Here is a 26,023-nt window from a genome sequence, read left to right on the forward strand (position 1 = left end):
TATGCGAGGCCGCTAGTCGGAGGTGAAGCTCTGCCCACTCCATCAATTTGTCGATTTCCAGAGAGACCAACAGACTTCTCGTGCCTCCCTGGCGATTGATGTACGCCAGTGTAGTCGCATTGTCCGATAGCACCCTGACTGCTTGATGGCGTACTATGGGGAAGAAACCCTGTAACGCCAGACGGACCGCCCTGGTCTCCAAGCGGTTGATGGGCCACTTCGACTGTTCCTCCGTCCATCGACCCTGGATTGAGCTGTCCCGACAGACCGCTCCCCAGCCTGTGAGGCTGGCATCCGTGGTGATAATCACCCAATCCGGGTCCTCCAGTTACACCCCCTGAGCTAGGTGCCGCGGTTCCAGCCACCAATGGAGACTGATGAAGGTTCCTCTTGGAATCGGAAGGATTGCCTGGAAAATCTCTCGACACTGGCTGCCACCGGGAGAGTAGGGATCTCTGCAGAGGCCTCAGATGCGCGAACGCCCAAGGAACCAGATCGATGGTCGAGGCCATGGTCCCCAGTACCTGCAGGTAGTCCCAGGCAGTGGGCGCCTCGAGCGCCATAAATCCTTGAATCTGACGCAGAGAATGAGCTCTGTCCGGATGCAGAAAAACCCTGGCATTCTTTGTGTCGAAGTGAGCTCCCAGAAAATCCAATGACTGGGACGGGACCAGGCTGCTCTTGCTGAAGTTGACAATCCATCCCAGAGATTGGAGAAGTTGTACCACTCTGTCGACTGCGAGGATACACTGCGCTCGTGACTTTGCACGGATAAGCCAATCGTCTAGGTAAGGATGCACAAGGATGCCTTCCTTGCGCAAGGTTGCCGCCACTACCACCATGATCTTTGTGAAAACCCGTGAAGCTGTGGCCAGGCCAAAGGGAAGAGCGCGAAATTGGAAGTGTTGACCCAAAATTTTGAAGCGTAGGTAACGCTGATGAGCTTGACAAATTGGTATGTGGAGATACGCCTCAGTGAGATCCAACGAAGCCAAGAATTCTCCCGGATGAACTGCCGCTAACACTGAACGGAGTGTCTCCATGCGGAAACGAGGGACTCTGAGGGACCGGTTGACCTGCTTGAGATCCAGAATAGGACGAAAAGTACCTTCCTTCTTGGGAACCACAAAGTAGATTGAATAATGCCCCCGGCCCAGTTCGGCGGCTGGCACCGGCACTATGGCCCCCAATTGAAGGAGATGATCGAGGGTCTGCCGCACGGCTCCCTGTTTGATTAAAGGGGAAAACAGGAACCGGTCCAGAGGAGCGCAAACAAAATCCAAAGCGTAACCGCGTCTTAGAATATCCAGAACCCATTGATCAGACGTGATTTGGACCCACTCTTCGTAGAAGAGAGCAAGGCGACCCCCCAGTCGAGGAACTACCTCGCGGGTCCGTCTGGCATCATTGGGTAGATTTAGCGGATGTACCAGCACCCTGCGCTTCCTTACCCTGGCGGCGCCCATGAAAGGGCCGGTTCCAGGAGTGCGAACGAGAAGAGGGAGCCAGAGGTGGCTGTTGCCTCTGAGGACGCGCTCTCCGCTGGTTACGATAACGGTTTCTGGAGTATTTATATGATCTTGACGAACGGGGTCGATCTTCGGGCAACTTGTGCACCGCGTTCTCATTAAGGGACTTGATGATCTGATCCAAGTCTTCACCAAAAAGATACCTACCCTTAAAAGGAAGGGACCCCAAACGTGTCTTGGAAGAGGCATCAGCCGACCAATTGCGAAGCCAAAGGAGCAGATGCGCTGAGACCGCCGCCACCATGGTTCGGGCTAGGACCCTTAAAAGATCATATAAAGCATCCGCTCCATAGGCAACCATGGCTTCCAGTCTGTCCGCCTGGTGAGCCTCAGCGTCTGGTAAGGACTGGGAGGTGAGAAGCTGCTGCACCCACAGAAGACCCGCTCACTGTGCGAGGGAACTGCAGATAGCCGCCCGCATCCCTAAGGCCGAGACCTCAAAGATACGCTTGAGGTAATCCTCCAGCTTCCGATCCTGCATATCCTTCAACGCCGTCCCTCCAGTGACAGGAATAGTGGTATGCTTTGTGACCGCTGATACCGCAGAATCTACGGTGGGAACTTTGAGAATTTCCAAAAGATCGGCCGGCAGAGGATACAATTTTTCCATGGCTCTACCAACCCTAAGGTTGGCCTCCGGGGAATCCCATTCCCGAGTGATCAACTGCAAGATCTTGTGATGAGTGGGAAAAGACTTGGCTAGAGGCCGCAGTCCTGCTAGGAGGGGGTCCCCCTTCTTGAGAGCCGGGTCAGGCCCCACCGGTTCCGGAGGGGGATCAATATCCATTTCCTGGAGGATGTAGGGAATGAGGTCATCTAACTCCGCCGCTTGGAAGATGCGGAGGACCCTAGGGTCGTCGCCCTCCACCTGGGCCGCCAAGGTGGGGTCGGCCACGTCAGGGTCCTGGGATTGTCCTTCCCCCGAAGTCTGTATTATCGATGGTGTCCCGGTAGGGCCACGAGATGTCCCCGCTCCCCTGCCTACAAAAGGGGGGCGAGCCTGAGGGAGGGTCCCACCCAGGAGGGGGGCAGGACATGGTATCTTGGGGGGAGAGGATCCCCAGGTCCCAAAGGTCATGTCTATGCTCTGAAGAAAAGCCCTGTGCATCAGGACTATGAATTCAGGGGAAAAGGCCTGGTATCCTGAGGGGTCACCCCCCGGGGGATCCCCCCTCTGCCTATCAGGATTAGACTCGGAGTAAGGGTCCAAAACGGGCCTAGAAGTGGGGAACGATTATCCATGTCCTCCTCAGAAAGCGCGGCATCAGAATCTTGCAACAAAATGGCCACCGTTCCCGCGTTGAGAGGGAATGGGGTCTGGCGCTTCCTTCCCACGCGGTCTGCAGCTCGAACGTCCTTGCTAGTAGCTGGCGCACATTCCCCCTCGGGGAAACAGCCTGAGCACAGACCCTCTTCAGAAAATAATCCAGCCCTGTCGGAGCCCTCACAAGGCGCCGCGGACTGCATCGCCGCAGGGAGAGGGGGGGGGGGGAGGCTCTACAGGTGGCTCGCGCCTAAAATGAGCGCCGACCCGGCAACGGACACTTGCCGCGGTCCCCCACCGACCTAAAGAAGAACTGACGGGGAATTAACCTCCCGACAGCAGGTGGCCCCGGGGAATGGTGCTTCGCGGGGCCGCAGGTCGGGACGTCGGTCGCTCCCCAAAAGGGAGGGGGGAAAACCTGGGTCAGGAGGGAGAGGCCGGCGCTACCGACTTTCACCTCAGAGAGCCGAACGGAGTCCAAAAATTGCAGTCTTCTGCTGAAAAAGAAGATGAAACAAAAATACACTTACCCCAACTGAGCCCTCAGTGAGGAAAATGAGAAAAGAAAGAAAGAAAACAGGCAACAGCCTGTCAGCAAGTCACCAGGCTAGAGAGCGATGAGCCAGCACCAGCGGAGAGCTCTCCCCCTGCTGTAAGAGGAGCCTTAGCAAAGTGACCTAAACTGTAAATTTAAAACTTCCTTTTTTTTTTAAAACTTGATTTCCCTGAGGAAGTAGCCCTAAGCTAACAAGCTGGGGACCACAAGTCCCTGCTCACATCTGCTGGAGTCAGAACGTTACTGAGAGCTGTTACAGGGGAGGCGTGGTTATATGGGTCCTCCCCTGGGAATTTTGTGTTCTGACTCCATCTGCTGGACAGGGAACATAACCCACCGTCTGGAATGATCCTGGTATGTACAGGGAATGGCAGCTGTCCCGGTCAGCTCCCCACCCTGCCTCCCAGCCCACCCCTTTCACAAAGGCCAGCACTTCTGTGCATATCGGGAGATGCACGCGAGGCCGGGCCATTGCGAAAATCAGCTCGGCTCGCACACAGCCCAGCCGTGCCCAAAGTCTTCCTTCCTTATTCAGATGAAATTCCAAAAAAAAAAAAAAAAGAGGAGGTAGGAAGTGGGGTTTTAGGGGACAGGGAGGAGAGGGGAAAAAGGAGGCAAAGGGATAGGGAAGTTCCCTCCCAATCCGCTCCATAATTGGAGCAAACTGGGAGGGAACTGGGAATGGCCGGATTGAGTGGCCGCACGTTTGTTTGTTTTTTATCCCCCCTTGCAAGTGCAAGACGCCACTCGCCCGCAGATGTACGCGCCAATTATTAGAAAAGGAATGATGAATAAAATGGAAAATGTCATAATGCCTCTGTATCGCTCCATGGTGAGACCGCACCTTGAATACTGTGTACAATTCTGGTCGCCGCATCTCAAAAAAGATATAATTGCGATGGAGAAGGTACAGAGAAGGGCTACCAAAATGATAAGGGGAATGGAACAACTCCCCTATGAGGAAAGACTAAAGAGGTTAGAAAAGATGGCTGAGGGGGGATATGATAGAAGTGTTTAAAATCATGAGAGGTCTAAAACTGGTAAATGTGAATCTGTTATTTACTCTTTGGGATAATAGGACTAGGGGGCAGTCTATGAAATTAGCAAGTAGCACATTTAAGACTAATCAGAGAAACTTCTTTTTCACTCAACGCACAATAAAGCTCTGGAATTTGTTGCCAGAGGATGTGGTTAGTGCAATTAGTATAGCTGGGTTCAAAAAAGGTTTGGATAAGTTCTTGGAGGAGAAGTCCATTAACTGCTGTTAATCAAGTTTACTTAGGGAATAGGCACTGCTATTAATTGCATCTGTAGCATGGGATCTTCTTAATGTTTGGATAATTGCCCGGTTCTTGTGGCCTGGTTTGGCCTCTGTTGGAAACAGAATGCTGGGCTTGATGGACCCTTGGTCTGACCCAGCATGGCAATTTCTTATGTTCTTAGATGATATAGCCTCTCACCTCATCTTTCAACCATGCCAGTAGTTGCTTAGCCTTCCTTCACCTTTTCTAGTGCATGGAATACATCTGATCTGGGCTTTCAAGATGGTATTTTTAAACAGCGTCCATGCCTGAGCTAAACTTTTAACTTTTGCACTTGCTTCTTTCAGTATTTTCCTAACCATTTTCCTCATTTTAGCACAGTCACCTTTTTGAACATTAAATGCTGTCACAGTAAATTTATTTTTTGCGTTCCCTCCAGTTTAGTCAAATTTTGATGATGTGATCACTATTGCCAAGTGGCTCCAACACTGTTACCTCTCGTACTAAATCTTGTGTTCCATTAAGGACTAGGTCTAAAATAGTTTCCATTCTTGTATCAGCTGCTCCATGAAGCAGTTATTTATTTCTTCTAGGAACTTTACTTCTCTAGAATGTCCTTGTGTAACATTCACCCAGTTAATACTGGGTTAATTGAATTCACCCTTTTCCTAGTGTGTAGCAGACTCAGGACCAATGGGTATAGTGTGCTCCTGATAGCAGTTGGAGATGGAGTCAGATTTCAATCTGACGTCAGCACTACATATACCCGTGCACGAGGCTCTGTTCCTCAGTTTTTTCCGTCTCCATAGCAGTTTGGGACTTCACACATGCTTGCACAGTGTTAGAAAACCAAACTCCAAATTCAAAGAAGAGAGAATCTTACCTACAGATGAGCCCCGCTCTCCTGCGGTGATACCTAAGGGTCCCTCCCCTAGTCGAGAATTCCTGAGGTGATTTCCAAGATCCCTCAGAGGTAAGCCTCAGTCCCGGTGTGGACTTAGTCCCTGGTGAAGGGAGCAGCTGAGAGGCAGCGGGTGCAAGACCAAGCACGGCGGTGAAGGTATTCCCCTCTCCCCCCGCAGCTGGAGACCGGGAAGCGCCGAGACAAGGTAAGGTAGAAAACTTTTCTCTAAGTCTCTGGTCTCTGAGGCTTTGATAACCGCACAGATCATCCCTCCGGCGTCTATCTAATCGGGTTGAGCAGCCCCATGCGGGCTAGACCCCGATCCGGCTCAAGGGTCCTCCCATGTCGAGACCCTCCGGAGGGGGAGGGGGCCGCCATCTTGCCTGCGTGGTCGCCGGCACCATTTCCCCCCCTTAGTCGCCGCACAGCAGCGAGCTGGGCGCATAAAATACTTGTGCGCACAGTGCCGCGCGCATAAGAACATAAGAAAATGCCATACTGGGTCAGACCAAGGGTCCATCAAGCCCAGCATCCTGTTTCCAACAGTGGCCAATCCAGGCCATAAGTACCTGGCAAGTACCCAAAAACTAAGTCTATTCCATGTTACCATTGCTAATGGCAGTGGCTATTCTCTAAGTGAACTTAATAGCAGGTAATGGACTTCTCCTCCAAGAACTTATCCAATCCTTTTTTAAACACAGCTATACTAACTGCACTAACCACATCCTCTGGCAACAAATTCCAGAGTTTAATTGTGCGTTGAGTAAAAAAGAACTTTCTCCGATTAGTTTTAAATGTGCCCCATGCTAACTTCATGGAGTGTCCCCTAGTCCTTCTACTATCTGAAAGAGTAAATAACCGATTCACATCTACCCGTTCTAGACCTCTCATGATTTTAAACACCTCTATCATATTCCCCCTCAGTCGTCTCTTCTCCAAGCTGAACTGTGCTAACCTCTTTAGTCTTTCTTCACAGGGGAGCTGTTCCATCCCCTTTATCATTTTGGTTGCCCTTCTTTGTACCTTTCTCCATCGCAACTATATCTTTTTTGAGATGCGGCAACCAGAACTGTACACAGTATTCAAGAGAGCTTGTGTCGGTGTGTATGCAAGAGAGAGGGCCCTGTATGAGGGGATGTGTGTGTGTGTGCGAGGGAGCCTGTATGAGGGTGTTGTGTATGTGGAAGGGACACGTACAGTGAATTTCTAGGGAAATTCTGCTCAAAATATTTAAATTCTGCAACTTTAAGTAATAACTTTTTTCTGTAATTATATAAATAAAAATGTAAAATAGTTTGGACGTAATCGATAATCTCAGAAACTACTGCACCAATTGCTTTCAAATTTGGACACAACCTTGCTTTCACTTTCGGCAAGGTTCTTCTCTAACTATATTACATAGATGTCACACGGTTACAGAGAAAAACATATTTACATGTGTGTGGGAAAACAGCGACATCTGTTGGACAGACATGCAATACATGCTATCTACCTTGGGAAATGAAGCTGCTGTACTGTGCATGCACGGGCGCACGTCGGGCACAGCGGGACCAACATGGCGCTGGGAGGAGCAGCAGCGGTGCACATCGGACACAGTGGCACCAACATGGCGCTGGGAGGAGCAGCGGCGGCGGACCAGCGGCAATATCGGGCGTGGTGGTGTCGGCCGGCCAAACTTCGACACCTGGGAGGAGCTGCGGCGGCTATCTGGTACGGCTCACGTGCACGACAGGGAGGAATCCTCGCTGACCTCGCGTCTTCGGGAGCGGGCTGCGCAGAACCGCACAAGAGGGAGAGGGACGGGGAGGGGAATCTGAGTCAGGGAAGGAGATTCAGAGAGGGTGTGCTGTCACTGACGAAAGGGTAGGGAGTAGGCGGGGAGAGGTGACACTGATGGGAGGAGAATGAAGGGGGCGGTGAGTGTGAGGGGTGAGAGTTGGAGTGGGGACAGGGGATTGAAGGGGGGGTGAGTGACCAAAGGGGGAGGGGTGAGTGTGAGGGGAGACAGAGTGGGGACAGGGGAGGAAGGGGGGGGGTGAGTGACCAAGGGGGAGGACGATGGTATATGAGCAAGGGGGTATATGAGCAAGGGGGAGGGGGGAAAAATTCTGACTCTGCCACCGCAAAGCAGAGGGGAGAGGTGAGTGTGAGGGGTGAGAGTTGGAGTGGGGCAGGGGGGTGAGTGACCAAGGGGGAGGACGATGTGTGACTGAGGTATATGAGCAAGGGGAAGGGGGAGGGGGGGAAAGAACCTGACTGCCACTGCAACGCGTGGCGGGCCACCACTAGTTTAAAATGTAATTAAAGACTGTCATGTAAATTGTGTTATTTTGACCAATATAAAGTTTGCAGAATTTTAAATTTTTTTGCGCAGAATTCCCCCAGGAGTAATACATTAAAACAAATGATCTGTCAAATCAATTGTTAAAGAGCAATGAGAATAAGGGCAATGAAAAATAAATTTGCCCTTAGCGTTTTCTTATTAGCCATCAATATAAAAATTGTAAGAAAACAGTGGCATATAATTCAAGGCTTAAGTGGTTTTCAGGAAGGGGAAAATTAACATTTTCACTATTTCTCTCATTTGATTTAGGTTTGGTTTTTTTTGTTTTTTTTTAAATTCAAATAGTAAAACTGAAGGACATTCAAACATGGCAAATGTAGTCTGTCACCAGGCTATCAGTAATATTTGCTAGCATGGGTAAAAAAATGTTTAAATATTTCTCAAACTATAATTCAAAAAAACATGGTGTATATGATCCAGTACCCTTGCAAGCTTCTATATATGGGAAAGAAAAGAAATAAAGGATTAGATTATTGGCACATAAGAGCTGTATTCGAAGAAATGTAGCAGAGTTGAACATTGCAGTGCACATAATTCTTTTGAAGTTACAATTGTGTCCTAAAGTTAAACCAGCATCACAAGGAGAAGATGTGGAGATTATTATGGTAAGAGAAGAATAACCGCTTAGTTTTTTGCTTTTTACATTTATCTGTATTTTTATACTAATATTCAGTTGAACTGTGAGTTGGCATCCCTCATTTATACAGAATTGCAATTTTGTGATCTAGTATTTAATAAAGAATATTTTAATATTTAATAGTTTATGCTTGTTTCAATCTTTAATTATTCATATTTATTTCTTTTCTGTATTTTTATGTACTAATCAGATCCTATATGTGGTCTGATTTTCATTATTATATAATTACATTTTTTGTATCAGTTTTATATTTAATTTGTATTTAACTTATTTTATATATTTTTATATTTAATTATAAATTGCATAAACTCAAGTCCTCATTTTTATGATTTTTATTTTTTAAATATTAATACTCAAGATTTTTCTTTTTTATATATATTCTTCAAACTAGATCATTTTTAAAAAAGTAGTTTTTATTTAGTTTTTATGTTTAATTTAATTCAATATTTCCTTTTTATATTATCTCCTTTGGATTTTAATTGCTAAGGCACATTTTTATGGTTCTCTTTTTGCTTCCAGCCTCTAGTATACAGATGACTTTTATATGTCTTTTAATATGACTTTTAATTGATATGATAGGATATGTTACAGTTTACAATATGTTAAGTTATAATTCATTTCATATTGTTATGCCTTCTTTGTTCTATGTAACACTCCTAAGCGAATTTTGTTATTATGTAAACCGGTGTGATTTGTATTCGTACAGGAACTTCGGTATAGAAAAAATTAAAAATAAATGTCATTTTAAATAATTTGCACTTTGAAACAATTTTTCGAAGTTTTATTTGCCTCCTTTTTTATTTTGCTTTTAGTTCTCACTCCCTATCTTCTACTCTATCAGTAACCCCTTTATAATTTTTATTTTACCATAAATTGGTCTGCCTTCATTGTTAATTTTGATAAGGCTTTTGTTTCCCCTGTTTATTTTAATATATTACCACAGAAGTATTGTGTTTATTAATACAGATGAAACCTATAGGCTATTCTTGAGGTGGTACCTAATTGATCCTGCTGTGCTTGCTCGGCATGACCTTTTTGGCTTTTCAAAATATATATACACACACACACATATATATATATATATATATATATACATATACACACACATATATACACACATATATATATATATATATATATATATATATATACACATACATACTGATGCACAAGAATTATATATATATATATTAAAATGAACAGGGGAAACAAAAGCCTTATCAAAATTAACAATGAAGGCAGACCAATTTATGGTAAAAATAAAATATAGCAAATGTTGCTTACCTGATGTAACAGGTGTTCTCACAGGACAGCAGGATGTTAGTCCTCACAAATGGGTGACATCGAGGATGGAGCCCACCATGGAAAACTTCTGTCAAAGTTTAAACAGAACTTTGACTGGCCCCTACTGGGCATGCCCAGCAAGGCACTGACCCTGCAGCCAGCAGGGGTCTCCCTTCAGTCTGATTTTCAAAGCTACAGGCAGTGCCTAGAAAGTAAGAATAAAACGAACCCAACACCGCGGGGAGGCGGGCGGGTTTCGTGAGGACTAACATCCTGCTGTCCTGTGAGAACACCTGTTACATCAGGTAAGCAACATTTGCTTTCTCACAGGACAAGCAGGATGGTTGTCCTCACAAATGGGTGAGTACCGAGCTGAGGATGTCCCGACTTGCACCAAATGTACCCAACGGTGTGCAGCAGGCACAATAAGTGAGGAGAAATTTGGGAAAGGGCATCCGCACCCAACCGGGTAGGTGGAAGGGTGTTGGTACATCAGGTTGGAAAAAGGTTACGCAAGACAGACTGGCCGAAGATGGAGTCCTGTCTTCCAGCCTTGTCCAAACAATAATGGGCTGCAAAGGTATGGAGAGAACTCCAGGTTGCAGCTTTGCAGATGTCAGGAAGCGGCACCGATCGAAGGTGTGCCACTGACGTCGCCATGGCCCTCACAGAGTGTGCTTTAACACGGTCTTGAAAAGGAATGCCAGCTTGCTCATAGCAAAAAGAAATGCAGTCCGCCAACCAGGAAGAAAGAGCCTGCTTACCCACAGGTTGTCCCAACTTATTAGGATGGAAAGAGACGAATAATTGAGTGCTCTTCCTGTGAGAAACTGTACGGTCTAGGTAAAAAGCTAGAGCCCGTTTACAGTCTAGGGTATGCAGGGTCTGCTCTCCAGAGTTGGAGTGGGGCCTGGGAAAAAAGATAGGTAGTACGATAGATTGATTGATATGAAACTCCGAAACTACCTTAGGTAAAAATTTAGGGTGAGTGCGGAGTACCGCGCGGTCCTGCAGGAGCTTAGTGTAAGGCGGATAGGTAACTAGGGCCTGTAATTCACTAACCCTGCGAGCTGAAGTAATAGCCAAAAGGAATAACACTTTCCAAGTGAGATATTTAAAGTCACAGGAGTGCAGAGGTTCGAAAGGAGGTGTCATAAGACGACCAAGAACCAGGTTAAGGTCCCAGGATGGGGCCGGAGGACGCAAGGGCGGCTTTAGATGGAGCAAGCCCTTAAGAAAGCGTGATACTAGGGGTTGTACTGAAATAGGATTACCCCCAATACCGTTATGGAAGGCGGCTACCGCACTGACATGCATTCTGATAGAAGAGGTTTTAAGACCTGATTCAGAGAGATGCCATAAATAGTCCAAGAATTTGGAGATTGGACAGGAAAGGGGATCAAGGGACTGAGAAGTGCACCATGATGTGTACCTTTTCCATTTGTATGAGTAAGACTTTCTTGTGGAAGGCTTTCGTGAAGCTATCAGGACCCGAGAAACGGAATCTGAAAGGTTGAAAGGCTGAAGGACTAACCTTTCAACATCCATGCCGTCAGGGACAAGACTTGGAGGTTGGGATGGAGGAGGCATCCGTCGTTTTGAGTGAGCAGATGCGGGTCCTTTCCCAGAGGAATGTGCCTGCGGATGGAGAGATCCTGGAGTATTGGAAACCATACTTGGCGTGGCCAGTAAGGTGCTATCAGGATCATGGTTCCTCCGTCCTGGCGTAGCTTCACGAGAGTCTTTGACACAAGAGGGAGTGGAGGGAATGCATAGAGCAGACCGGTTGTCCACTTGAGGGAGAATGCATCCCTCGGCCGAGAGTGCTGGCTCCGAATGAGAGAGCAGTAATCGTCCACTTTGTGGTTCTGAGGGGACGCAAAGAGGTCTATGCGGGGAGAACCCCACTTGTGAAACAGAGAGGTCGCTACCAGAGGATCGAGTGACCACTCGTGTGGTTGGAAGACACGGCTCAGCTGGTCTGCCAATACATTGTCTACTCCCGGCAGGTAAGTGGCCCTGAGGTACATGGAGTGGGAGAGGGCTTCCGCCCAGATCTGCGCAGCTTCCTGACACAGAAGGAAGGAGCCTGTGCCTCCCTGCTTGTTTATGTACCACATGGCCACTTGGTTGTCCGTCTGGATTAAGATTATCTGATGAAAGAGATGATCTTTGAAAGTGCGGAGCGCATAGCGGATTGCTCGAAGTTCCAGGAAATTGATCTGGTGTTCGGCTTCCTCTTTGGACCATAACCCTTGGGTTTGAAAGTCGTCCACATGGGCTCCCCAACCGATGTGAGAAGCGTCGGTGGTTAGGATTACTTGCAGATCCGGTGGAAGAAAGGGTAAGCCCTGAAGGAGGTTGACCTGAGTCGTCCACCAGGTTAAGGATAGGCGCAGCGCTTGTGTGACTGTGACTATGGAGGACAGAGGCTGAAAAGCTTGAATCCATTGGTGTCGTAGAGTCCATTGTGTTACTCTCATGGCTAGTCGGGTCATGGGAGTGACTTGAACCGAGGATGCCATGTGCCCTAGGAGAATGAGGAACTGGCGAGCCGTGGCAGTGTTCTGAGACTGGAGCTGGCGAGCCAGGGACATTAGGGTGTGGACCCTCTGAAGAGGAAGGTAAGCCTTTGCCTGTAAGGTGTCCAAGTCTGCCCCAATGAAGGATAAGGTTTGAGACGGGACTAAGCAAGATTTCTCGTAATTGACGAGAAACCCTAAGGAAAGGAGTGTTTGAATTGTCAATTTTAGGGAGGATTGAGCTATCTGTTGGGTGGAGGCCCTGATTAGCCAATCGTCCAGGTATGGGTAGACGTGGACACCTTCCTTCCTTAGGAATGCTGCTACCACTACGAGACATTTGGTAAAGACTCGTGGGGCAGAAGCTAGACCGAAAGGGAGGACACGGTATTGATAATGGTCGAGGCCTACTAGAAACCGCAGATATTTGCGATGGGATTGTGTGATCGCAATGTGGGTATAAGCGTCCTTGAGGTCGAGAGAGCACAGCCAATCCCCTCTTTGTAGCAGAGGGAGCAGCGCGCCTAGGGTTACCATTTTGAACTTCTCTTTTTGAAGGTATTTGTTGAGGGCTCGAAGGTCCAAAATGGGACGTAGTCCCCCTGATTTCTTTGGTATTAGGAAGTATCTGGAATAGAATCCCTTGCCTCGTTGAGAGGGAGGAACGGGTTCTATAGCATTTGATTGCAGAAGAAGGGATACTTCCTGTTGTAATTGAGCCAAATGGGTGGATAGACTCCACGCTTGAAGAGGCGGGGAGTCTGCCGGAAGAGTTATGAAGTTGAGGTGGTAACCCTGTGCGATAATTGTTAGCACCCACTGATCTGAGGTGATCTGCAACCAAGGTTGTAGAAAATGGTACAGTCGACCTCCTACAGGGATGTCCGGAAGAGGGGTTTGGCATGTGTTCCCTACAGGGGAGTCAAAGGCCAGCTGCAGGCCCAGGAGGAGGGGCTACAGTAGGCCTTTGTTTCCTAGGCTGACGCGGCTGAGGCCTAGTAGAGGATCGAGCTGGACGAGGCCTGGCCGATGGAGGGTAATAACGGCGTGGTCGAAAGAATGACTTCTTAGAGTCTTTCTTTTGCGGTTGCTTGGAGGTCAGCTCAGGTAGGACAGATGAGAGTTGTTTCAACGTCTCATGGTGGTCTTTTAACTCCGCCACAATCTGCTGAATTTGCTCTCCAAACAAATTATCGCCTAAGCAGGGTAAATCAGCAAGACGATCCTGAACCTCTGGGCGAAGGTTGGATGATTTTAACCAAGCCCAACGTCTGGCTGAGATGGCTGTGGCTGAAACTTTTGTGGAAGCATCGAATATGTCGTAGGCAGTCCTAATCTCGTGCTTCCCTGCCTCAAATCCCTTGTGAAGAAGGGCTTGAAGCTGCGGTTGGTATTGGTCTGGCAACGTGTCAGCATAGTCTTGCATCTGCTTAAGGATGGCTCTGTTGTACTGAGTCATGTAAAGTTGATATGAAGCTATGCGTGAAATCAACATAGCTCCATGATAGACTTTCCGTCCAACACTATCTAGGAACTTGTTGTCCCTGGTAGGTGGGGTAGAAGAGTGTGGCTTAAGACGCTTGGCCTTCTTCTGCGCGGACTCAACCACAACAGAGCGATGATCCAGTTGAGGTTTTTGGAAACCTGGTGCTGACTGGACAAGGTAGGTGGAGTCAGCTTTTTTGTTAACTGGGGACACTGATGAAGGAGATTCCCAGTTTTTCTTGAGCAGATCCAAAAACACCTGGTGTATAGGGATGGAAGCGATGATTTATGGAGCATCCAGAAATTGAAGGAGTTCCATCATCTGGTGTCTGTCATCAGCTTCAGATTGTAGTTGAAAAGGTACAACTTCTGACATCTCTTTCACAAAATTAATGAAAGATAGATCCTCAGGAGGAGATCTTTTTCTACTCTCTGTAGGAGATGGTGGCGAAGGCAAATCTGTGTCAGAAGATGTATCATCATCATCACCCCAGGTATCGTAGGGATCAAGTGGGGCTTGTAGCCCTGATGGACCTGGCTGAGGCTCTGAAGGCATCGATGGAAACCGAGGTGGAATCGGTGCCGTAGGTGGAACCAGAAATGGCATCGATGGCTTCGGTGCTGCCGATGGAATCGGTGCCTGGCGTGGAATGGATGGAACCGAAGGATATATCGGTGGAGATATACCAGAAGGCACCGATGGAACCACCCCGGAAGGGGGAATCCGGAACGGTGTTTCTCCTGCCGATGAAAATCCAGTCGGAGACGGTGGTGTTGTCGATGGTACTGGAATCACCGATGGAAGGGCCGTCATGAGCGCCTCCATGCGGCTCAGTAGCGGTGCTAGCGCTTGTATCAACGGCTCGGTGGTCGGTTCCCTCCTCGGTGGCGAAGCCGGTGCCGGGGGCGGCACTGGAACCGGTGCCGGAGACGGTGCCAATGGAGGTTGCAATTTCTTCATCGCTTTCTCGATGGCCTCCTGGACCAGCCGGTCCAGTTCTGCCCGGAGACCAGGGGTAACCATACCCGGCTCGACGGGAGAGGGAGGCTGAGGCAGGGCCGGAGGGACCACCGTAACCGGTGGGATCACGGCCCCCGCACCCCGGGAGGGTGAGGGTTTCCTCGATGCCGGCGAACGAGACGTGGAGGGTGTCCGGTCTGTTCGCGGCTTCTTTGTCGGTGGCTCGGCTTGAGCAGAGGTCGATGGCTGTGGATCCTCGACAGGCCGAGACTTGTGCCGTCGATGGCGGTGCTTTTCCTTCCGATCCCCTCGCCCATCCGGGGAAGGGACGGGAGTCGACGGCCGAGAAGCGATCGATGGCGGACGGTCACCGGAGGGTTGACGATGATGGTACAACTTCGACGGTGCCGGTTCCGATGACGTCGATGCTATCGATGGCGTTGGGGTGGGTGCATGGAAGAGGAGCCCCATCTTCTCCATCCTGGCTTTGCGACCCTTGGGTGTCATTAAGGCACATTTGGTGCAAGTCAGGACATCATGCTCACTACCCAAACACATTACACAAACCCTGTGGGGGTCTGTGATGGACATAGTCCGGGTACAATCCGGACAACGGCGGAACCCCGTTGCCATGGCCTGAAGCCAAAATTTAGGCTGGGGATCGGTAAGTGCCAACAGGCCTCAAGGGCCAAAATCGACGGTAGTCGATGGAAAAAGGCAAAAAACTTACCGGGTTCCGTAAGATGACTAAAAATTTGTCGAAGGGAGACCCCTGAGGGGCAAATTTTCTTAGGAAATTAACTTCCAAATTCCTGTCAGGAACTTGGTTAGAGAGCTCCTTTCACCGCGAGGCAACTGCTGCGCGGAAAAAAGAAGACTGAAGGGAGACCCCTGCTGGCTGCAGGGTCAGTGCCTTGCTGGGCATGCCCAGTAGGGGCCAGTCAAAGTTCTGTTTAAACTTTGACAGAAGTTTTCCGTGGTGGGCTCCATCCTCGATGTCACCCATTTGTGAGGACAACCATCCTGCTTGTCCTGTGAGAAATATATATACACATATATATTTTATTATAACCTTGGATTATTTTTTTTTAAGATTTTTTTTTAGGATGTTTTGTTTAAAAGGCTTTTTAAAAAATGTCTTATGCTTTAAGAACTATAGTCACTTGCATATCAGTTTCTGATTATCAATTCAAGATTTACAGTTGAGTTATGCTAGCTGTTCATATACCACCATCCACAAGCTCTGGTTTTATGACTTAAGATAGGAAGAGAAGATAATGAGACCTCTGGGTTATCAGTTTTATGTATGAAGTTGAGTTTATAGCATGTTTTTTCTGTTTCACAGGTGTTCCAGCTGTCCAGCCCTATATTATATTTGTGGTTTCAATGTAATTTATCCCAGTGCAGACATCGTTGTCAAACATGACCATGTCAGGTTATGTATCACACTTATCTTGTCTATTAAAGAATTTTATATAATCAATTTTTTTACTTTCATTTTTATCATTATTCATTTCCTTTACTGCTGATTTCATCTTTTAACAAATATTTACATATCTGAAAAGTACTGATGCACAAGAATCAAATCTGTTCCAGTGCAAAGGAAGTTGTAGAACTATGGATTATGATATGAACTCAGATTCCATAAGGAAATATTTTTTCAAAGAATGGGTGGCAGATGCCAGGAATACTCTACTGGAAGAGGTTGGTGAGGATATTTGGCATGCTGCCAGGTAAATAAGACTGATTGGCCATTGCTGGAAACAGGATGTTGGGCTTGATGGACACAATCTGATCCAGTATGGCCCTTCTAATGTTTTTAAGTTCTAATTCAAAAGGGGGTGGGATAAAAAGAGGCTCCCTAGTGGCAAAAGGATAGAAATGAAGAACCAGTAACTTATGGTAACTTTTGGTGAAATATTTCTACATGGGAGTAATCTGCACAAAGCAGTAGTTATGAGCCAGTAGTGCATTCAGGGAATCTTTCTGGCCATTTCTTACAGTAATTATATGGGTTAGTTATTTGGTTATCTGTATTACTTCAACAAAGTTTGATCAGATTCACTCATGATAGCGGTAGGATAATGGCAGTCCTTTCTTGTGCTTCTACGGCCAGGGCAGGCCCTCTGTATATACCAGAAGGAATAAATGAAGTTGGGAGGGGGAGGTCTGGCCATCACCTGCTTTTACAGCTTGGATACTACCTCCTTACCTTACGGGCATCCTGGTTGGAATGGCAGTTACAACCCTTGCTGAGAAGCCTGGCTGGACCATTTTGGCCTTTATCTGCCTATATTTACTATGTTAAACAGGAGGAAACAAGCTCAGCATTTCTTGCTGCAGGAAAGGAAAATGTCATTTGCTTCTTCCTTAGTTTAAGAAGTTTAATCCGACAGTTATTTTTATTTCTTGTAAGTAAAAACAAACAAAAAAATATTTCTACAGGAAGCACTGACCTCCACTGACATGCACCTCATATAAAGAATATCTGGGAGAAGACAGCATGCGCATGTCTGGCCGGAATTTCTCTGCCAGCGTCTCTATAACGTCTTGTGTTGTAGCAGTGCTGGAGACACGAATACATTTGGTGGCAAAGTTCCCAGCTGCTTTATCTTGGAAGTAAAACCTCATCACACCATGGAACTCCAAATCCTGTAATTAAAAGCAAACAGCAGCAGTGAGAACAAGGAAGTTTCATGATGCTCATCTCTCATGCTTATCACATCTACTGGAACTCAGCTGTCTCATGCATGCATTACTAGGTGGGCCTCCCATAGAGATACAAATACCTGTCTAGGGAGGAGGCACTATGGCAAGTCTCTCTCTCTCTCTCCCCCCCGAGCCTGCATCATACTGAAACAGGCCTGTCAGGAGACATCTTGAACCGTGATAAACCTGCATGTTCCCAAAACACAAAATATTACTGGCCAACAGAACAGTAATACAGAAACCAATGTTATAGCCAATACCCAAGCATTCTTATGCAGCTCCCTTTAATTACATTTTTTAATTGGATTTCTGACCTGGCCATTTTCTCCTGTTCATTTGGCTTTCCAGCTCAAATGAACCAACCTCACTGAAACACTCAAGAATTATGGACAAGAGCAGGCATGTATTTTCACAGTTTAATTTTTTAAAAAGTCTAATATAAATATACCTTGTTCCCTTTATTTTAGGTGCAAATGAGAAAAGCAACATTAAATCACTTACAATTAAAGCTTACAAAGAGACATCAAAACCTTCAGAAAAAATTTAAAAACATGGTTATTTAAACAAGCGTACAACAAAGAGAAAGGAGAGTAGAACACAAGAAAAATGGGAAAAGATGTGCAGAACACCCAAATACACCACCCCAATCTACACGGGTATGTATTTTTATATATTTTTGCTTACCACCAAAAAATAAAATACCATAAGTTCTCTATTTTAAATCTGTCACTAAAAAGAATGGACATGATGTATCACACCCACCTATGAGTAATTATAACAAACTATGGGCCTCATTTTCCAATATCGCATTGGTATCGCATGCGATACCAAAAAGGGGTGTACCTTATGCTAATAAGCATGTGCAGTATCAGCTACGCAAAAGGCTGTTATCGCAAGTTGCGCTATTAGCCCAATTCGGGCTACATTGCCAGTGAATCGCGGTTCATGATGTCTCCTGACAGGCCTGTTTCAGTATGATGCAGGCTCGAGAGAGCGATGCCATAGTGCCTCCTCCCTAGACAGGTATTTGTATCCCTATGGGAGGCCCACCTAGTAACTCGAGGTGAGGTTTAAGTATTAGTGTAGGGGGTTAGGGGCCACTTTCACATTCAACGTGAGACATACAAACAGAACAGTGGTCTCTTGTTGTTACCCAGGTAGAGAGTCCGTCAAGCTAGGTTGAGAGAACATTGCACAAATCTCATCTTGGAGTGAGTTTCCTCACTCCGTAGGTCATCAAATCTTCACAAGAGACCACTGTTCTGTTCGTACGTCTCACGTTGAATGTGAAAGTGGCCCCTAACCCCCTACATGAATACTTAAACCTCACCTCCAGTTACTAGGTGGGCCTCCCATAGGGATACAAATACCTGTCTAGGGAGGAGGCACTATGGCAAGTCTCTCTCTCTCTCCCCCGAGCCTGCATCATACTGAAACAGGCCTGTCAGGAGACATTGTGAACCGCGATAAACCTTTACCGGCCTGTAGCGCACAACGTAACGCAAATGAAAGAGGTGTAGTTATTGGCCGCGTTAGGAGCCGCTCTAAAAGTGCGGCTGTTTCGTGGCACACGATAAATCCTCCCTACTTTACATTTGCTCCGCCCCCTGATTACAAAATTAAAAAATTTGCATTCGCAAATCGCGTTAACTGCTGTTAGCGCAGTTTGCGGAATTATCACACGCGATAACTCCTTGGAAAATGAGGCCCTATGTTACCGTAAATTGTTGGCACCTGTTTAGTAGATAGAATTAATTATTTTTCCAACATTGTTTGTGCCTTATTGTAAACCATTGTGATGGTACCTAACTTAACGACTGTATAGAAAAGTTTTCAAATAAAAAATAAATTAATAAAAATTGGTTCTTACCTGCTAAGTTTTGTTCCAGTAGTACTAAGGATCAGTCCAGAGAAGTGTATTGTGTATCCCTACCAGCAGATGGAGTCAGAGAACCAAAACTTTGGGCACTGCCATATATACTAGAGTGCCACCTGCAGTCCCCTCAGTATTGTCCTGTACCCAAGCCCAAGATAACAGAACTAAGGAGCAAGAGGTAGCTAATATGAAACCCTGACTACCCCTTCGCGCAAGGCAAAAAATAAACGAAAGACTGCGAATAATTGCTCCCTCAACCTTTCTGCCAAAAAGGAGCTTCGTGAAAACTAGATAGGCAAACGCTAGTCAACATTGTCTTTCGTATCTGAAGAATGGATTAGTCCAGAGGCCTACCCCTTAGTACTACTGGAACTAAAATTAGCAGGTAAGAACCAAGTTTCTTTTCCCAGTATGTACAGGATCAGTCCAGAGAAGTGGGATGTACCCAATCCACCCTACACTGGGTGGGAACCCGAAAGACCCGCATGCAGAACACTCACACTTGAAGGACGATTCATCATTCACCTTAACGTCTAATCGATAATGCTTAGTGAAAGTGTGAACAGAAGACCACACTGCCGCTCTACAGATCTCCTGAGGCAACAGTTGACGACACTATGCCCAGGAAGTAGCCTGGGCCCTAGTGGAATGTGCTCGAAAACCCGCCGGAATCGGTCGACCACCGGCAATGTATGCCGAGCAAACTGCTTCCTTGAGCCAACAAGATATGGTCGCCTTAGAAGCTTTATCCTCTTTCTTTGGGCCCCCAAAGAGAATGAACAAGTGATCAGAACGCCTGAAGTCATTAGTAAGCTCCAGATAATGCAATAGGGCGCGGACATCCAAAAGATGAAGGTCCCTGTCCTGGGCAGAGTCCCCGGACCAATGTGGAAATCCTGAAGTTCCACCATCTGGTTTACATGAAAGGCCGAAACCACCTTAGGAACGAACAACTGACCCATGCGCAAAGTCACGTAATCGTCATGGATCCGCAGAAAAGGGTCCCGACACGACAATGCCTGCAATTCAGAAATCCGCCAAGCCGAGCAAATGGCTACCAAAAACACCATTTTCAAAGTCAGATCCTTCAGAGAAGATCCGAGGATAGGCTCAAACGGTGCACCACAGAGCACCCGCAGAACCAAATTCAAGCTCCACTCCGGGCACACTGAACGGACAGGCAGACGTAAATGCTTGACCCCCTTAAGAAAATGCGCAGTATCTGAGTGCGCGGCCAACGAATAACCAAACCTGCCCCCGCAATGCACCCAGCGCCGCAACCTGCACCCGAAGGGAATTGAACGCTAATCTCTTAGCGAGACCCTGCTGTAGGAAGTCTAGGAACTGAGGAAAATCAGTCGTCAAAGGATCGCATTCACGCTGACCACACCATGACTCAAAGAGCTTCCAGACCCTCACATAGGCCATGGAAGTGGCGGGACGTCGCGCCTGTAGGAGAGTGGAAATGACTTGCTCGGAATGCTCAGAATAGCCCCTCAAGCATAAGCATTGCCTCTCAAAAGCCAAGCTACGAGAGAGAAGTGATCCGAAGATATGGGTCCCTGACAGAGAAGACGCGGCAGATGAGCTAGCCGCAATGGACCTTCAAGAGCCAGCTGCACGAGATCCACGAACCATGGACAACGAGGCCACTCCGGCGCCACGAGAACCACCTGTCCCGGGTGCAGTTCTATTCGGCGAAGGAGCCGACCTATGAGGGGCCAAGGTGGAAAGGCATACAGAAGGATTCCCGTGGGCCAGGGACACACGAGAGCGTCGATGCCCATGGAAGCCCTGCTCTCGTCTACGGCTGAAGAAGCAGTCCGTCTTTGCATTCGCCCACGTTGCGATCAGATCCAATTGAGGAACTCCCCATATGACGCAAATGTGGTTCCACGCCTCGACAGAGAGCTCCCACTCACCTGGGTTGAGTTGTCTGCTGAGAAAATCCGCCTGCACGTTCTGCACCCCTGCAACATGCGAGGCAGCAATGACCCCGAGGTGATGCTCCGCCCAGGCGAACAGAAGTCGCGCTTCCAGCGCTACCGCAGGACTTCGCGTCCCACCTTTCCAGTTGATGTACGCCTCAGTCGTCTCATTGTCTGAGAATACTCGAACCATTCTGCCCCGAATCTAGGATAATAAGGCTTGAAGGGCCAGGTGCACTGCCATGGTCTCGAGACGATTGATGGACAAGCTTTCCCTACCAAAGCCCTTGAGCGGACCTCTCCGCACACACCGCACCCCAACCCGAGAAGCTGGCATCGGTGGAAATTATCAGCCAATTTGGCATGTCCAAAGCCACTCCGCATTCCAGATTGGCGCACAAAAGCGACCACGACAGACTGGCCCTGGACTCCTGAAGCAATGGCATTGGCAGGTGGAATTGTTCCGATACCGGACTCCAATGAGACAAAAGCGCCCGTTGTAACGGCCACAGGTGAAATAGAGTATTTTCCCCAGCCCTGCTGCGTTTCCGGGACCATCGCTCTGAGGTCTAGAAGGCGTTGCAGAGTTACCCGGATCGCGTCGCACTTGCTGTGTGAGGCCACTCGGGACTCCACAAATGTCTCTTGGACTGGATGCGAGAACTCCAGAGCGTAGGCGTCTCTGATGACCTCCAAGACCCACCGGTCTGAGGTAATTCTTGCCCATTCCACATAAAAGTTGTATAATCTGCCTCAGACAGCTTCTACGCCGGAAGGGGTGCTCGTGGCTTCAATGGGAGGCTTTGTCACTGCCTGCAGCGAGATGTCCGGAATCTCTACCTGGACGGCAGCCCCCACGAAAGGAATGTTGTCTGTCTGCCAAGGGCTTGGAAACTGGAGGCGCGGTATACCTGTTAGCTCTGAAGCGCCGGGTGTCCCGAAAACGGCTCCGAGGAGGGAACGTCTTCTACAGGATCGCCTATCCTCAGGCAACCTATTGCCCTTGGACTCCACCAGCAGCTTCACCAGCCGGTCCAAGTCCTCCCCAAAAAGGAGCTTGCCCTGGAAAGGCAGATTGCACAGCTGAAACTTAGAAGACAAATCCGCCACCCAATTCCTCAGCAGAGGAGTCGTCGCGCTGACACCAGGAACACCATACTTCTCGCCGAAGTCCGCACTAAATCATACAGCACATCCGCCACATAGGCTACCCCCGCCTCCAAACGGGCGGAATGCAATGCCCCGCTGAAAACTGTTCCTGAGCTGGAGTTGACTCCTGGACCCAACACAGACATGATCTCTGCATGAGACTGGCACAGATCGCCGCCCGCAGGCTCAGTGCGGAGACTTCAAAAGGTCTGCTTTAACTGGATCTCCAGTTTCCGGTCCTGTACATGCTTGAGGGCAGCCGCCCCTGTGACAGGGATAATGGTCTTCTTAGTGACCGCCGAGACCGTGGCGTCCACCTTAGGAATTTTTAGTAGGTCCAAAACATCTGTGGATAAGGGATAGAGCTTTGCCATTGCTCTGCCCACCTTTAGCCCTGCATCAGGAGCTTCCCACTCCCGTGTCACCAGCTTGCGGACTTTTTTTGGCAGAGGGAAGGAAGTAGAAGGACCCCTAATGCCATCGAAGACGGGCTCACGCCCTCATTGTCCGATTCCTCCTGTGAAATTTTGAGGCCCAGAACTTCAAGCACCTGAGGAATAAGAGGCCTTAATTTGTCCCTTTTAAAAAGCCGCACCACGCTGGGGTTGTCACCCTCAGCAGGTGAGATGTCTAGGTCATCCGTATCATCTGTATCCATATCCACCTGCCCCTGGGTCGCCCCTGCATCCACCCCCGAGGGTGGAGCTGGTCCAGACCCCAGCGCCTGGGCCTACGAACCCCAGGACCCCTCCACACTTGGAGGAGGCTGATCCCTAGGAAGCTGACTAGTGTCCAGACTCTGAGCCCGCTTCTCAGGAGGCTCCACCTCATCTTCCGCGGCCCTGGACGTTTTGCACCCCGAGCACTTCCACTGCAGGAAGGCCTCATGCATTAAAAGAATAAATTCCGGGGAAAACTCCTCCGGGACCCCCTCTCCCCGAGGAGAATGAGTCGGTGCCCCCTCTATCTCCCTGCCTGGGATTCTCACCCACTGGAGCCAACATTGGAGGGAGCTCCTCCTCACGCGAGTCCAGGCTCGATGCGCCCGACTCCACCCTGAGGAAGGAATCCTCTAGGCCCGAACCGCCCTCCATGCCCGGTGCACACTCCGTGCACTTTAGCACATGGCTGCGTGCGCCACACGCGTGGCAAGATGGCGACTTGGGTTGAGGCCCCATGCGGAGAGAACGCGCCGCCACGCAGGAAGATGGGGGAGGGACTGGCCCAACACTGGGTATGCGCGCAGCCGCGACACGGGAAAACCTCCGGCCGGCCTAACAGAAAATTTTATGCCCTGACAAAAACAGCACGCTGCCTCTGACAGGAACCCCGAAAGCAGCGTAATCCCAGCTCCCACTCTGGCGCCCAGCCGAGCAATGAGGAAAGTTCAGAAAGGTACTACTCTCACCCCTGTCCTCCAAAGAGAGCCCGGAGCCCCAGGAGCCGAAAGACAGTAACGCAGACAGCCTCCCTGCATGGCTGCAGAGGACCCAATCCCCCTGTACCGACTCCTTACCTCAAAGCGAAAGCAGTCAGCAGCTCAACAAAAGTAGTCTTTTTTTTTTTTTTATTAAATAAAACTTTACTGATTTAAAAGCTCTTGAGAGGATTGAAGGAGCAGCTGCAGCAGTCTGGGTGATAAACAGCCAGGAGCCCCTGGTTGCCACCCCACCAAACCTGGACGGTCAAGACCCAGCCAGGGATATTTAATCCCCCGGATTTGTGCGGGGGCGTTATGCCTTGGCTAATGTACGCCGTGTATTAACGGCAATGACGATTTGCCGGGAACTGGATCAACCACAAGTGGTTATCAGCTTCGACGCGGAGAAGGCATTCGACCGAGCAGAGTGGCGCTACATGTTTTCCCTGTTGGAAGATATGGGATTTACAGGTCTATTTTTACAGGCGGTACGGTTGCTTTACTCTGATCCTCGTGCGGTGATCTTGGCGAATGGGGCGCGTTCCGAGCCTCTTGAGATAGCTAGAGGTACTAGACAGGGGTGCCCCCTGTCCCCACTGTTTTTCATTTTACAACTTGAACCGTTGTTAATAGCGCTGGCGAGTCGCCGTGAGATTCGGGGGGTTCGGTTAGGGGCGTGCATTTTTAAAGCCGTGGCCTTTGCGGATGATTTGTTGGTGCTAGTGACAGATCCACAGACTTCATTGCCCCCTTTGCTGTGCCTGGTGTGGGAGTTTGGGGTGTTCTCTGGGTTGAAGTTGAATGAAGCTAAGTCCTCTGCTCTTCTATACCCGCCGACCCTGCGAGCGGCCTGGCAAGATACTTTTGCACTGCATTGGGTGGAGGACTCCTTACCCTACTTGGGGATTCGCCTCCCGGCAGACCGGGACCACATCTACCGGGTGAATATACCGGACAGACTCAAGGCCACACAGGAGAGTTTGGCAAGGTGGACCAATTTGCCCCTTTCTTTGAGTGGGCGGGTCAATTTATTTAAAATGGTCATTTTGCCTCAGTGGCTTTATTTCAAACTCTGCCAATTTTGTTACGCCTGAATGACGCTCGCCGACTGGTGGGAGGTTTGCGCCGTTTTCTTTGGCGGGGAGGGAAACCGCGGGTCCTGCTGCGATGGTTGCAGTTGCGGTGGGGACGGGGTGGATTGGGAGTCCCGGATTTGGTGGATTACAATTTGGCTAGCCACTTACGAACTATTAGGGACTGGTTTGCTGGGTTCCTCGGTGTTTTCCCCATTGTCCGTCGATCGGGCCTTAATGGCTCCCTATGACCCTGCGTGTGTGCTTCAGGTACCCTCTAGTAAGCTACCACCTGCGTTGCGTACCGCAGGCTTGATACGCCCCCTTAGACAGAGCTGGAGGAGACTGACTAAGTTGATGCGGCTGCCAGCCCAGTGTGCCAGCCTTTTGCCAGTGCGTGGCAATGTGGACTTTACACCAGGATACCAGTCTTGCTAGTTTTGTGGTCTGGGAATCCAAGGGGATTACTCGCCTAGGCCACCTGCTTAATACAGAAGGAGTACCTCTCTCCCTTAAGGAGCTGGGAGATCTATATGGGCTAGGTGCCACGCATGTTTTTCCCTACCTTCAGGTTAGACACTATCTTCGAGCGATCCCGGACGCCTACAAGGCACCCACAGTGGTGCATGCACTAGATGAGGTGTTCCACTTTGGGAAATCCCAAGCCCCATCCTTATCCATGTATTATAAGGGGGTCCGTAAATTTCAGGAGGAGGATTTACCTGGATGTTTTGGAATCCCGGTGGAACAACGATGGGGACTTTACTGTGACTAAATGCATATTACGTGCTGGTTTTCGACGTGCAGCCAGGATCTCGAATAACTATTATTATCGAGAGATGCAGTTTAAATTCCTCAGCCGGGCATACATTGCGCCAAACGTGGCATGTCATTTTAGTGAAGATTTTTCAAGGGGCTGCCAAAGATGTGGCAAGACCTCATGTACTCTGTCCCACGCTTTTTGGTCCTGTCCTCCAGTTCAGCGGTTTTGGCAAAAGGTGGGGGATTATCTGGCTGACCTGATAGACGTGGCTTTTCCGGTGACGCCCCACTGGATGCTCTTTGGTTGTGTGTCCCTGATTCGAATTCGAGATTCTGGCTCGCGAATGTTATTACTTAA

The 26,023-nt window shown here is 48.7% G+C and overlaps 1 protein-coding gene across 21 annotated transcripts in view; it reads right to left on the reverse strand.

The window, feature by feature from the left end:
- AFDN (afadin, adherens junction formation factor) overlaps positions 1–26,023 on the reverse strand; it is a 1,391,435-nt gene that overhangs the window by 1,311,863 nt on the left and 53,549 nt on the right. For all 21 annotated transcript variants that reach the window (XM_029594302.1, XM_029594301.1, XM_029594288.1 and 18 more), the window contains exon 2: positions 17,205–17,400. In XM_029594302.1, the coding sequence (XP_029450162.1) occupies positions 17,205–17,400 (196 nt within the window). The remainder of the gene's footprint in view (positions 1–17,204; positions 17,401–26,023) is intronic.

This window comes from Rhinatrema bivittatum, chromosome 3, assembly GCF_901001135.1.
Source record: "Rhinatrema bivittatum chromosome 3, aRhiBiv1.1, whole genome shotgun sequence".
NCBI lineage: Eukaryota > Metazoa > Chordata > Amphibia > Gymnophiona > Rhinatrematidae > Rhinatrema > Rhinatrema bivittatum.